This window comes from Cygnus olor, chromosome 5, assembly GCF_009769625.2.
Source record: "Cygnus olor isolate bCygOlo1 chromosome 5, bCygOlo1.pri.v2, whole genome shotgun sequence".
Taxonomy (NCBI): domain Eukaryota; kingdom Metazoa; phylum Chordata; class Aves; order Anseriformes; family Anatidae; genus Cygnus; species Cygnus olor.
In genome coordinates this window covers 52,724,499-52,739,642 of record NC_049173.1, presented here as the reverse complement: position 1 = coordinate 52,739,642, position 15,144 = coordinate 52,724,499, and the positions used below count along the sequence as shown (strand labels likewise).

General features: G+C 46.9%; 1 protein-coding gene across 5 annotated transcripts in view; it reads right to left on the bottom strand.

Moving 5' to 3' along the window:
* The window catches only part of ACCS (1-aminocyclopropane-1-carboxylate synthase homolog (inactive)), a 53,800-nt gene that overhangs the window by 19,585 nt on the left and 19,071 nt on the right, over nt 1–15,144 (bottom strand). For 2 of the 5 annotated variants that reach the window (XM_040557933.1, XM_040557934.1), the window contains 2 exons: nt 6,186–6,218; nt 5,855–6,061 (listed from right to left, as the gene is read on the bottom strand). In XM_040557933.1, coding sequence (XP_040413867.1) covers nt 5,855–6,061; nt 6,186–6,210 — 232 coding nt within the window. In that variant the 5' untranslated portion in view covers nt 6,211–6,218. Of the gene's footprint in view, nt 1–5,854; nt 6,062–6,185; nt 6,219–7,280; nt 7,558–15,144 lie in introns of those variants that run through there. The other 3 variants (XM_040557935.1, XM_040557937.1, XM_040557936.1) reach the window with 3 other exon arrangements.

Below are 15,144 nucleotides of genomic sequence, written 5' to 3'. Positions count from 1 at the left end.
CTTTGTGTCGGAGGCTGAGGCCACAAAACTCCTGCCACTGCTTGCCTTGAACAGGGAGCGCTACAGAGCGGCATCAATGTACCCATGCAGCTCGGCTGAGCTCAGACCCTCCTTCCTGAACCAAAGGCAGCCCTCAAAAGGGTACGTTCCCCTCACATGTTGTCAGAGCTGTCTATCTTTCTTAGTAACTGACAATAAATAAAGTCCTCCTGTTTGTTTGTTTTAAAGCTCCTCCTTGCAGTCAGTCAGTGAGAGCTGGAGACCTTTCTGTTTTCGATTCTCCCCATCTTGTGCAAGAGCTTCAATGATGTTGCCCTTAAAAAGTCTGTAATTGCTCTTTGGTTCCCAGGAATGTTGATTGTCCTTGTGTAACTACCAGAATACTCAGGAAACAGCCTGAGATGCCGTGAGACTACATCGGCCTGGCTGAACTGCATCACACCAGCTGCCCCAGGCTGCACGACGCTCATCCAGCTAAGCCACATTTGTCTGAACGTGGGGTGGCCCAGAAAAGAAACTGAAATTTTTAAACACTATAATAATGCAGAATTTTCAAGAAGGGGTTGGGGAAATCAGTGCTGGTTGGCTGTGCAAGGGAGTGACTGACAGGGAGGTTTTTGAGCTGCCTGAAGAAAATTTCTAAGTAAGCATAAAGTTTTTGCTAGCCTACCATTTAAATTCAAATAACCACACTGGATTGATCGCTCTCTGGAAAGGAGACATGACCAGAAGCTAGAATAGCATCAGTATCTGATACCATTAAGTAGATATTTGGCAGTGCTGCTAAAAGCCTATATTCCCTTTAGAGTAGTGTGTGAATGAAAAAAACCGGTCATGGAAAGAAACACAGAACTGGTCGGGACAGAAGTCAGTTCTCTCACGACTGTAAATCCTCCCAGTTCTCCACATGGAACACAGAACTAGAACCTGAAACCCCTCTAAAGACAGTATCCCTCAAGCACTTATATTACACGATGGGAGAGGATCCTCCTGTCCTGACAGACAAGCAACCTGTCATTAGTATTTGGAAAGTAAAATTAAGGAGAAACAGTCAATAAAAGCATGCAGGTCCTTCTGCTACCTTTGTTTCCAAAAGGGCTGCCAAGCACCTCTTTTCTTCTTCTCTTTTCCTTGAACTGCATCTCCTGCCTCTGCCCTTTGCCTGGCACGGACCAGCAGTGACACAGCCAAGACCACTCCAAAGCCAGGTTACCAACATCTCAAGACTGAGAAAGAAACCTCTTTGCCCAAATGTCTGTCTGGTTTTTGTGACTGTACTGTCTGGGCTCTCTGTTGTGCTCTTTTGTTAATTACTTCTCTGCCTATGATAGCAATACCCTTACACAGCTCCTGAAAAATACTAAGTTTTTGTATCTCCAGCTAAAGACTCCCCAGCCTCCCTAAGCAACCTACTCAGTGCTTTATTATACTTGGCATGAGGGAAGTTTCCTAATGTATGTCCCCTGCTACAATGTTTTAAGTAGATTTTTTGTCCTATCTACCACCAACGTGAAAAAATGTTTGTCTTCTTTCTTTTGCAGCAAGCTGAGAGGTTAGCATGCCGTCTTCTCAGCAAATTCAAGAGAATAATATAATATAGTCCCTAGATTTGTAATTATTTTTGTTTTTCTTCTCTCAGCTCTCTTAAACCAATCTACAGCTTTTGGGAAATCCTATATCTGCAGTTAGGCATCATACTCCAGACAAAGCCACACCAGTACTAAGCAGAGAAAATAGGCTGCTTCAGAGGCTATACTCATGTCTGTCAGTCCTAGGATAATGTTGGTCTCTGAACAGTCGCATGACATTTGAAACACATTCATTTTGTAATCCATTATAACCACTAAAATCTTCCCTACCTGTGGTCTTGCAAGCTGTTCCCAAACTTGTATCTTCACAGTGTATTATTAATTCTTATTTTGTGTCTGTCCATACCAAATATTTTTCACTTTGGTTCCCCAGCTTCCTGAGACCACTTTGACTTCTGATCCTGTTCTCCCATGTGCTTGCATGCCCTCTGGCACAACACTGTCAGCAGGTTTGATGAGCATCATCTCTATTGCACCTACAAAGCCATTAACAGCAAGACTGACTGCCCCAGGAGGGACCCCTGCAACCCCCTCACTGCTCCCTTCTCATTTGATGCAAGGCCCCAAGGATTGCTCTGCAAATAGGCTTTTCCATGAGACTGTGCACCCATATTCCACCAGTTTCACCTGGGATGTATATCCATAGCTGACTTATGAGCATCATGTGAATGAGGGTGGAAAACCTTACTGTACTGGGAATACAGGACATCTCCATTTTTTCCCCCGGTTGGTTATTCTGTCAGAAAAAAAGAGGGCAGGCTGCTCTGATAGGATTTCTTCCTGACAGTCCTGTATGCCTGCAACTTATCACCTTGTTATCTTTGAGATGCTTATGCAAAGATTATTTGTTCCACTTTTTCCAAGAACTGGGTTGACTCCCATCCAGTTCCTTTCACCTCTCTCTCTCTCTCTCTCTCTTTTCTCTGAAAACCACCACTACATGTACCCTTTTCCTACATTTTGGAATCTCATCCATTTTCCTTGGTATCTTAGAAATAATTTCTAACACTTCTATAACTGTCTCAGCCAGTTCCCTGGACAATGGACTTCACCAGTTCAGTGAACACAAAGTAACTAAGCAAGCTCCAATCTTTAAAAGGTTGTTCTCTCCACTGCTGCTCCTGAGCCAACCCGTTCCTCAAAGCAGGACAGCCACATCCATGCAACACTGGGTCTGACCTAATTACCTTTTCCAGACCTCGCTGTTTCTTCTCACTCCTCAGCTTCACCTGGGCAGCTCAGAAGTATCACCCACTGATTAGCAATCAAAGATATTTCATTACAGTGGTGCAGACCCACCCAGGAGGTTGCCAAAAAGCTCATTATTTTTAATAGTCCTGAGCTGGTTTAATCCTATAGGCAAGCTCCTCCAACTCAATAGCCAGGATGTTCTTCTCTACCAGACAAGTTATGGTGAGCTGACTAACAGTCATCCCCCTGCACTGGTTCAGCCCCAAAAAGTTGGCAGAGGAAAAAAAAATACCTCTTAAATACCTAGCTGTTGGTCATCCTAGTCTTGATTTGTACTTGCGAATGCCTCATGAGTGCTTATGACTATAACCTTACAACACAGTCGTGCAGCTTGCTCCCCATTTACAACTCAGCAAAAGAGGCACAGACAAATTCAATAACTTGCTACAGGTCAAAAAGAACGTGCGCAAAGAAGTGCCAACAAAAGATGCTAGCTGTCTTGTCCAAGTTCAGTGCCCCAGCTACAGCAGCATCTGTTACCCAGAACCAGGGTACTCCAGAAATGAGATAGACTTGTTTTCTAAAGTGAACAAAAATATTTCCCCATACCTTACAGCTGAAACAGAACACAGCTGGAGTAAGATACTGACATTTTGCTCTTACCTGTAGACTTTGCTAGCAGAAATAGGAATAGGCTGTCAATCAGTCAGTCAGATTTTCCCGTGGAATCCTAGGCACAGCTCCTGTTATAACTCTGGCAAAAAGGCTGAGGAAATGCTCTTTTTCATAATTGTTTACTTTGTCAGGTGTGTTCATTAGACTCAGATTGCATCAAGGAGCTCCCAGAAAAGCATGTGGGAGAATCACACCCCCCCTGCAGGCTTTTCCCAATCAGGGGACGTGTCCTTGTGCCCTTGGCTAGGATCACGTGCCTTGACATATTAAAAGAGCGGCATGTGTACTGGTTATCAATCATCAGGCACAGGCCTCCTGGGGTGGGAGAAAACATTCAGAAATTACGCCTATTGCTAGAAATTTCTGAAAATCTGATTTCTCTCAGGCTGACAGGGGTTTTATTGCATTAAGTAAAAGAACGGAGTTTGTTTTGAGTTTTTTGGCAAACCTTTTCTTTAAGAACTCCATCTCAGTTCAAACTGTACTGTGTTCAGTCATTTTAACTGGATGATGTTTACTGAGCTGTTCTTAGGCAGTGATTCATTCTGAAGAACTTCACAAAAGGTTCTAAAAACATTTAAGAAAATATTTCTAGATTTTCAAGTGAAAGACTGTTGAGCTGTACTCCGGTCCAGATGTCAACAGCAATCAGATGTCAGTGCCTTGAGGAATTCCAGTGCAAACTCTGCTTGCCACCCCCTCAGTTCAGATTTGCAAAGACTAGAGGGTTTATGCAGAGATCTCCTCCTAACCTGAGACTGTCCCAGGCAAATTCCCATCCCAGAGCTTGAAGCAATACTTGAGAGCCCTCTTTCCAGTGCTAATTAACCTTCAGCAAGTTGAGGCCCCTTTGCAGGGACTCTCAAGTCTGCCAAAAGCCAGTCTCCACTGCTGACACATTGACATCATTTTTCAAATGTGTTACATGGCAGCAAAAAAATCTGCTCTGTTTTTGTAAGTGATTTTTAAAAGCAATATTTATGTGTAGTGCCATTGAGTCAGGGTACTCATGCCCCAAATACACCCAGAAGGGACGTGTTATGCACAGCGGCAAGTGGGAACTTTCCCCTGCTGCCCTGCCATTGCTGCACAGCTCGGTGCTGTTGGGTGACCGCAAGAGATGTGAAAGAACATTCTGCAGTCTCCATTTTAGTCTTCCATGCAGCTGGCAAGATTTCAGAAAGGGGGCTGCTTTTGTGCCATGGCAGTTGCTCAGCAGAAACAGAACAGAGGCCAACTACACCCAAATCCCCCACCCAGAGCAGCGGGACGTGGCTGGGATGACCACCATGTTGCTGACCCAGGGGAGGAAACGGAGATCAACTGTGCTGAAGAGGTGAGCTGCTTGGCGTGAACCTAAGGCAGGTGTCTGTAACTAAGGCTGTCACAGCAGCCTCCATCCTTCATAAATCAGGGACGGGTGGGAGAGAGAAAACAGGATCTGACCTGGAGTCCTGTTAAAGGCTGAAAAACAAAAGCCTTCACATCACATTCCCAGCTTCACAGTCTTTCAGTCTGTCCTGTACATGCCAAGAGTATCTTCCCACCCTTACGAGACCTTGCTTTAATTTAGCCCAAATTTAAGTCAGCACTTAAAAAGATACCTTGCTGGTCAGACCTAGTTCACGTCCCTTCGCCCCTTCTCCTCTGCAGTTTTGGGTACATTGCATCAGACTGAATAGGGTAATTATTGATACAGGAATTACACATGCAGACTTTGCCTTTGAAATGTGTGTGTTACACCATCTTCCTTTCCTCTGTTTTCCCATGTTTCAGTTTGGCTGGAACTGCTCTGGTTCAGAAGTGACCAAGATTACAGTAACTTTTGTGAAGGAAATTAGTTACATTTGAAGCCAGCTATTTAGAAATGATGAATACTGCACAGAAAAACCATTAAGACTGTTGCTGGCCCAGAGGTCGTGACTGAAACAGACTGTTTGTCCCACAAGGAAACCTGGCTTTTTCCAGTTGGAAGCAAAAAAGCATTTTGGCAAGCAGAGGCGGCATACATGGAAGTGTGTCTTGCCTGTGCCCACACTGCTTCAGTCTGATGGATGGGATTTTACTCACTCTATCTCCATGAAATGCCTTAAAGTTCACTAAATTCAAACATGCAAAAAGAGAGAAATCTGAGTATAATTATGTTCAGATAGACAGCACAGATTTCCAAGACAGCTCTCGTCGTTAGCATACTTTGAACCTCTTTGCAGACAGAAGGACACCTTTTTCAGGAAGCACCAGAGTCTGTTTAAGCTAGCAGTAATCTGCTTTAATTAGCAGCAGCCAGTTTTAAACCACTCCAAACCTCATTTGCATCACCAACCTTTGAGGCAGGGGCTTTGCGGAATGAATGGCAGTAGTCACTTGGTACCCAGGAGGCAGCATCATCTGTCACTTACATGTCTCCAGGAGCAGAAGGCACTGGGGTAGAAAACCTCCTGCACCAAGCTGGAGTCTCCCCCAGCCGTGCTGTCTGACCAGTCGCTCGCTTGTGCTCCAAGCCCTTGGGGGAGAGTGAGAAATCACTGCTGTATCCCTCCCAAAGTCAGGTCCAAGCCATGTGCCTGTACCACGTGGAGAACACACCAGGTGCTCCTCAAGTGATGCTAGGGAAAAAGCACAGGTGATCCAATGAGTACGCGGTCAAGGTCTAGTCTCTGGTCCCAACCCAACCACAGTTATTGACAGAACAATTTGCATGAAGGGATGTGGGAAACAAGTTTTACTTACAGCTTTCATAGACTTCTTTCTCCATCAGCTGCTCTGTTAAAAGAGCAATGTGGATATTAATACGCACAAAAATATGTCATTCCCTGAGGTCTGTGTATCCCCCGTTCTGATTAATAAAACCAGAAATTAAAACCAGCCTGATTTCCACCAATGATTTTATTATCAGTATATTGAGTTAGAAAATATTCAGAAACAGTCATCCTGACCTCCTCTTTTCTAGGAGACTCGCTTTAAAGTTCTAATTTCTGAGAAATAATATTTTTTTTTCCCAGGATGCTATTAATCAAGATGATTTCAGACTCACCCCACTTCTATCTTCACACTACAAACACCAGAGCTAGGAAGGCGTTAACTACATGTAAATAAGTAAGCACTGATATTTCCATGGAGCTGGGGCATTAAGAAGAGTGACAACAATCACAAGGTTGAAAGAAAAATCCAGACTTTGGCAACCCAGAGCAGGTCCGCTCTCTTTCCCACTTGCATTCAGTCAGGCTGTTGGCTTCACTCTCACCCTTTTCCTCCCTCTCATCCAGTGGGAATATATATTTGCGTATGAACAGGCTTCAGAGGCTACCCCAACCTCTGGCAACTTTTTCAAAATTTGTGCTCTGGTTCACAGCCCCTGTCAAAACGATCCGCAGCAGTGTCAGATGTTACTGCTCCCAGCTCCCTGCCTTACTCCTCCACTGAAGATCACCACTCCTGCAGGTTGTGGTAACGCTTGGCAAACCCCTGGGTGAACTTCAAAGAGAGATTTAGAAACATCTGAAACCTCGGCAGACAAAGTCACTGGTGCCACATTTAGAGCTTATAGAAGTAGGAGAGATTTCTCTCAATAAGGGTGAGCGCCGCAGTGCCTGTGCTCCAAGCAAAGCGTGCTTTGCTGTGACTTCTCTCCAAGTTTATAGGAAGTACTGAAAGATTGAAAGAAGAACGTGTCAAAGAAACACAAAGAAGCTGTTCTTCAGTGAAAAGAGTTGCTCTGTGGTGCTAAGAGGGGCCTGGGACCCTACTGGCTTGGGAAATCACCATCACAGTGTGATGTTCCAGTGGTCTGGGGTCAGAAACGAGCTGAGTATGGTGGTACCTTACCTCTGATACGAGGCTCAACTGAGATGATACATTGATCACAATTGTTGACGGCTTAAGTACAGGCCTTTCCACGTCCGCTCCAAGACTTTTGTCTGCACACGCTAAGTAACCTCCTTTTGTTCCGAGGAATACACTGAGGTTTTTGGTGACACAGCTCCATTGCTTTCTCCTAAATATTTAGCTACGCAATCTCATGCTGTTCAGCTCTGGAATGTCTCAAGATGGAAGAGGGAAATGAGCCTGCCTGGAGCTGGGCCCAGCATTTCTCTGGCAAATGTACACCAAATAAAACAAAACATTTACAGACATAAATAGGAGATGAGAGATCAAAGGGGAGGAGGAAGGGGGAACCCAAATATCTCTCCTGCTATGTCCAGCTTTAACTCAAACACAAATATTAGAGATAGGGGAGAAGAGGAGAAAATGATACACAGAAAAGAACGTGGAAAAGCTGTTCATACCAGCCCAATCTCAAACCCGTCAGGAAGACAAATGAGAATAGGCAGGTAAAAGTGTTGCCTTTTATGGGAAATTCCACTTGCAGGAATTCTCTCAGTTCTGCATGACTATGTCTAGCTGGTCTTTTCCCCAGCATCGGCTGGTTCTGGATTCACAGATCCTGTCTACAACTAACCACAGGAAATGTTTTCAGTTAGAGTCACTTTGCTTCTCGCACAGTGGAGAAGAAACCTAACACAGACCTACCAACAGAAGGCCCAGAGCTATTAGATTTACTTTAAAAGTAAAATTATCTGTGTTTAAACCAGCATGCTTAAGGCAAGTGGAAGAGGATGCAACCTGTCATCCACGGATCAGAAGGGAATTAACTCCACCTCTCTGTCAAACTTCACTTTTCTTTCTGATGTGATCAAGAGACAGCAGCTGTGGTAGTGGTTTCTGGGCAGAACAAGTCTCCTAAGAACATGATTAAGATCTGCCACAAAACTGCACCAGGTGAGAACTTGATAGCTATGTCCTCAAGCAACAGTCATTAAAGAGATGCAGGAAGCAAAATGACCTGTTCTCTTTTCACAGGTGTCCTCAGGTAACACTGCTTTCATGACCTTTGAGTCAACGTGTTATGTTCTTTTGGGGAATTGTAGCTTTAACTTATTTTCTCTGAAACTAAAACATCACTGTAGCCATATTCCTTCCAGAAAGGGGGAATGTCTATGAGATGCTGCACTGGTGGTTCTCAGAGATGAATAAATAGGCAATGATAATTATTTTCAGGCTCCCCATAGTTAGGCGATTTGCAGATAGGAATGCTAATCTAGGTAAATTCAGAGTACCTGCTTCACCAAAAGGCAGCAGGTGGAGGTCTGGCAAAAGCAGTCATTTTCAGCATGGAAACATCTGAACTAGGCATAATTTTATCCTTCACGCTGGAAAATCTCCCCAGGATTCACCGGTATTTTGCTCAGGAAAGCGCCTGCTGCAGCCCGGGGCAGGGAGGCAGCCTCCTGCCCGACCTCCCCCTCGCAGACCGAGGGCAGCCCAATTTTTGCTGCTGCAGCCTCATATTTTGGGAAGAAACGGCCTCACACGCCAGGTCCATCAGAGGGGCTGCTGCTATTCGCTGCTGAATTTGAATTAACAAAAGGCTTTCTCTGTTCATTGTTGTTCAACAACTTTGGGGTTTTCAAGAATAGAACAAATTGTAATGACCAGATTTCTGCGTTCACAATAAACCAGCGCCAGTGAAGGGGGTAATTAGTCAGACGAGCGCATCTGGGGAGCAGGAGCCAATCTGGGACACGTGTGCTTGACAGAGCGATCACAGAGCTCTGGAGATGGCGGGCGGGCAGGCGGGGGGGGTATTCCGGGAACCGGGAATCATGGAAACGCTCCGACCCGCCAACAGCTGCGGTAACAAAAGCACAAACCAGATGCCAGGCCCTGTGAGCTCAGAAGGAAGTACGGATGAGGATCGGAGAGCGAAAGAGGCGTGGGGAGCTGACGTCAGTGGGGTTGCAGCAGGACCGCTTTTGGCCCCCGTACAAGCCCACCTCCATCGCAATTCCCTCCGCAAATTCCCTGCAACTCCCATCCAAATTGCCGGCCTTTCGGAGGCCTGGCCTCCTCTCACGTTTGCATGTTGGGAGTACAAGGGTGTAAAAGCCTGTTTTCCGCTTCGTGTCCTCCTGCACAGGCTGCTGGGTCTGTAGCAATGAAACCCAGCCAGATCAGGCAGCTTTTAACCCATGAACTGAGAGGAACAGAGCCTGGGACCGGCTGAATCCCTGCTGCTTTGGATTTCCTTACAAACTGCAGCAAAAGCCAGCTCTGCTCAGGTTCGCAAACTTTGTCAGACCAGGCTGTGCTTTGATCTTGGTCCCTCGCCTTGCTCAGAAGGAGCGAGGAGAACCTTCCCAAAGCCCCCCCTCCAGACAGGGCTGCACTGGAGCAGGAGCACCACACTCACACCACACCACAGCACTCAAGTCACAGGGCATGTTTGCTCTGCAGAGACTCTGAATTTCATCGGGTGCACTGCGTGTAGGGCCCTGCAGAGCCTATCACAGTGTAAACAGAGAGCAGCTGGAGCCTGGGTAGCTCATGAGAGTTTTCCAGCTGGGAGTCCCCAGGGAGCCAAAACAGCGGCAGCTGCTGTCCCCAGGGGACCTGCCACAGCCCCAGGCACCGCCGCTCTGAGCACCTGGAGGCCTGAGGAGAGGAGCTCAGCCAGCTGTGCTCACCCCCTCCTCTGCTTTGGGATGGATGGGGTGAGAACACTCCTCCCTCTTCTAGTCCCTTCCTCATGTCCCGACCTCTCCTGTCTGACTTCTGCTCTCCTTCCTTTCTCCTCCGCTCTGGACATCACCCAGGCGTTGCTTCTTCACAGCAAACATCGATCCGTGCTCGTAAGCAGCTGAGAAGATGTGCATGGGCAAGTTTAACAACCCAGACTGGTGCAAGCTGAGGTGCAGGATTTAAGCTCAACATTTCTTCTACAAATAACAACCTGCTGGGTCCTGGGGGTTACGGAGAGAGAATATTCACACAGACTATGCAGATGGGTAAAGCCAGCAGAGAGGGGCTACCCCAGGCCTTCTGAGTTCACCAGTTTCAAAGGGTTTCATATTTAATCCCAAGGGATTGGCTATTATGAGGATTAAAAGCAACAGAAATAGGACATAACTGAAGTGTAAAATAATAAAGTGGGACAGGCATGTTATTGACCTACTCTATTACCTAATTGCTTTGAAAAAAATTAACACTGAAGCCTCTGGTAACCATTTGTGAGGTTTTCAAAATATTTCTCAAAATATTTTTGCATGTGCTATAGTTTTCACCCACACTTTCAGGGGCTACAGGGAAAGAAAGGTCTCTGGATAGAGTGACATCTCAGCCAGCATGGGAAAAAAAATCTCTGCAGCGTGGGAAGATTGAACAGAACTAAAAAAAACAAAAAAAGTTACTCAAGAAAAAGGGACCGAACTGCTTTTGCCATGAGAAAAGGAAAAGGGAAAAGGCATAAAGGAAGGAAGGGAAGTAGGACAGAGCTTGCTGGGGAACGCAGTAGCCAACCTGCCTTGCCAGTCCTCTGGCGCAAGTGCAGCAGGGGTTCAGGACCCAGTTTGCTGTCCCCAGGGGTCTCTTGCCCTAGATCTGTCCGGGTTGAAGCCTTCCTCAGCTACCCCCGGAGAAGTTGGATCTACATTATTGCAGGAGGAGCACTATTCTGACAAAAAACATCATGTCCTGGAGGAGAGAAGGGATAATCCTCCTGGTTAAGGTCTGTGGGTGATGTCCTCTGGGATACTACCACTCAGTTATGGGTAGCACATCACCAGTAAGACACTGCCAAAGTGGGAATCCAGAGAAGAGAAGCAAATACACAGGAGAGAGGTCTGAGCTAGACTGCCAGAGCTGAGCTGTCTCTGCCACTTGGCTGAGACACAAAGCAGACGTGCTTGTAAGCCTGCAAATATGGCAAAAATAAGCAGAAGATTTTTTTTATATATATGTACATGTGAAAAGAACTTAGCTAGAAAGAAGAAAAAATAAAGGACCAAAGAAAAATCACATAATTTCAGTAATTCTGAAAGTTTCACTACAAGAGTATTTTTTCAAGTTAGACTGGCCAAGATGCTAAGAAATCCTGCAGAGAGTCTGGGTTTGCTTTAGCAGAAGGGACAGGAGGGAAAAGGAGCGGTCTGTGATTCTGGGCCATATAGCACAGACCTGCTTTGTGGTGTGTGAGGAAGGGGCATCAGGTGCTTGGGAAGCTTCAAAGACCTAACACCTTTTTCTAGTCTGATGGTCTGGTGAAGTTATCCGTGAGCGAGGGTTTGTGGGGAAAGGAAATGTAAAGAACAGCACTGCACCCAACTCCCTGCCCCCCAAAAACCTGCATGTTTCCACAAGAGACACCACAGTCCCACCTCTCCAGCCCCCCCAGCACGGAGTCCCTGAGCTGCTCAAGCACTCCAGAAACGTGGAAGCACATGTGACAGAGGAAAGGTTGCGTGGAGGCATCTTTCACCATCAGCTCTGTTTACCTGTCCAGCACTTCTTCCTGCACTTCAGTCCTCTAATTGCATCCTGACCTACAATAACCCATACTTTTTTTTTTTTCTAAATCTTTTAACCAAACAACACAAGAAATCCTGCTGATTTCAGCGTACAGGAAGAAAGCACTCAATGTAAGCAACAATAACGAAATCAGGCCCTGAAAGTTCAGATTAAACCACGTCAAATTGCACCAGTGACTCACTCTGCCTGGTGACTCCTCGTTCAGGACGCCGAGGAGCACAGCGCTGCCTGGAGATGATCTCCGCGTGCAAACACATTAGGAGAAAGGATGTGCAACACCGTCGCAGGGAAGCACAGAGAAAATCTGCAGCACATCAGTGCAATGAGATAGGTGAGTTTATCAGATGGGACTTCTTTCCAGGGTCTGCCTAGATTTTGATCTCTGTGAAATCTGCTGAGCTGCGAATCACACCAGAGCAGTCACGTCCAGAAATCAGCCCGCACGCGTACCCAGACAGCCGAGAAGCAGCAAACTCCACTTACCCAAAGGTTTGGGCTTCAGACTGCCCTGATGGCACGAGGAAGAGGAGGAGGAGAGCTGGGAAGGACAGGGGTTACAGCGTGGGGCCTCCAGCAGAGTACGTTGAACCACACAAGTTGGAGGAGAGGATTCATCAATACAGTAATTAATTAATACATGGGGAAAGGCTCTGCTGAACCCATGGAAAACAAACATAGGGAAGCCTTTGCAACACGCCTCCGAGCAGGTCTGAAGGCACAGGCGTCCCAGAAGCGTTGGCTGGGCAAGACCTGTGCCACCTGAAGGCAGGCAGGGTGGCAGGTCACCCAGCCCACCAGTGACACGGGGACACGGAGCAGTCCCTCCGACTGGGGAGGGAGCACACAAACACCGTACAGCCCTGCTGTGGGGGTGGGAGACGGGAACAAGTAAAGCACTTCGCCAGCTTCCACAAGAAGGGAATAAAAATGACAAAATGAGAGCCTTAATTGCAGAGTAGAGACGCATCGTCCCTTCCTCTCTACACCCTGTAAGGATGTGCCACGCAGATGTCTCTGGCTGGAGCGTCTGCCAGCAGGCTTTTGCAGAGCCATTGTCCCTGGATGGGAACTGTATGCTGGCAAAGAAATTATGCCTTTTATGCGCCTGGTAACTGCAATTGTGGCCGCAGCTTTATGTGCCTTGCCTGTTAGAAGACAGCTTGTTCCTCCTTCCTCCTCATCTATCCATCATGAGGAGGAGAGAAGCTTTATCACGGGCTGAATAACAGCTGAGGGGAGAAAGGACAGATGAGTAAAAGCACAGGTTTGACATTCGCAGCGGAGGTGAGAGCATGCCTGTAACACACACTCATCACGGATGCAGGGAAACAGGAGAGCCAGAGGCAGCAGCCATGGGAGGAGGAGGGCAACCAAGGCCAGGGCTTCACCGTGCCCTTCCTTGGACACCTTCTGCGGTGCCTGCAGGAAGGCGATGGCCACGGCAGCAGGAGCTGCAATCCTTGGTATTGTTCAACCGAGGCAGATAACCCAGCAGACAGGGAGCCTTGGTGGCCCCTGGGGGCACGGCCGAGCAGTTCACGCCGGGTGCTCACAGAGGACGGGTGACGTGGCCAGGCTCACCCCTCGCAGGAGGACAGCCCTCACCCTGCCTGCTGCTTACCTCTCCGGTTGTTTTCACTGGGGAGCAGCCCTGAAGCTCTGCTTCACCATCCTGGCAGCCGGGGCCTGTGGGAGCCCCCATTGCACCCCAGGGAGAAGGAGGGTAGTGCTGCGGTGCTCTACCCACCTCTCCCACAGCAGACAAAGAGGTGGGCCGAGGGGGTGATTAATTCATTTTGTTCTCTCACGGAATAGGGGGAAAAAAAATAAAAATGCAAGCATTTTTGTGAGTCCCTCTGAGATGGAAGTATTCTGGAATTTATGGCAGACTGAAAACATTTGGCTTCAGAGTAAGTGAAATGTTTTATTAGGTGGGAAACAAATAATTTCCCTTCCGGGGGGCATTTTCTATAAAAGCCTAGGGAATCAGAAGAAATAGCTGGATTCCCAAGGAAAAGGAGACAATCCCCCGAGAAACTGGCTGTGGAGCCACATCTACTCCGACCTAAGGAGTCCTTTGAGGCAAAGCAGAGCCCTCCAGCAGGAGACGTTCACTGTCAGGCAGCGCAGGGTGGCCCTGGTGCTGGCTGTTCACCACAGCTGAAGGAACCCTTCTCAAACCTGATGTATGTGAGCCAGAACATGCAATTTTATCTGCTTATGGCCCCCCATTTCTATAACAAAACAGTGCAGGCAGCAGAGCACAGCAGCCAAGGGGACGGAGCATACAGACATCAGCCCTTGCAGGGGGAGGTTTGGGCAAGGGTCTTCTGCCCAGGGAGTGGATAAGACACCCCAAAAGTAACAGGCAGCCAGTTCTTAGGGTCCCAACCTAAATCTGAAACATTTTGTTACAGAGACATCAACAAATAAGTCAGTATGCACTTCAGTCACGGATGGCTGAAACAATATTTTTACCTAAAATAAGTTATTTTTACCTGAACCAATCAAGCATTTCAAGCAAACAAATACCACAGTTTTTGGCAATGAATGCTTCCCCACAACACCCCAGGTGCAAAGCCCAGCAGACAGCAGCAGGATGGCCAAAGCAGGACACACTATTCCCAGCCTTGACCAACAAGTCCATCATTTCTTGCACAGCCCCAGAAAAAGCCAGCTCCACACCTTGCTTTTGCCAGCCGTATAAGCAGGAAAACAGGTGGATTTATTGCACTTTCAACCCAAGAACCAACTGCTTGACAAGCACATAAAACCAGCGGCAGAGCAGCCGGCTTGAACCCTTCCCCAGGCCAGGACTTTAATCCTTAGCACTCTCCTCCCAGCTGCCTGCGATTTGATCTAGAAGGTGAATACTGATGGCTGTGGGCGAGTTTTGCATTTATCTTACAGAATTGCAGTTCTTGGAATTCACCTCATCAAGATCTTGCTCTCTGTTTACTTATAGGCAACAAAACTGTAGCACAGAAAAACAAAGCAACCCACAGTTGTATAATTTCAATATCCTGTGAAGAAACTTGGACATGGAGGTGGGAGCCATACCCTGGCTTTAGAGTCATGATAGAGTCAGATTTGATTTTATTCTGTAGGATAAAAAATAAACAAAACTGGGTCATTGGATCTCTTTAGGCAATAGACAAATTCTCCTAGAGGTCTGGGTTCTTTTGGGTGGTTGGTTTTTTTTTAAGCACTAAATAGACCTGTGACCAAATTCTCCTGGAAGTAAAACCTCCCGCATGTAGAAAGTGCTAACATTTTTTGTCCCTTTTGAGATTCATTCTGTAGAGACAGAACATAGCAATATCTT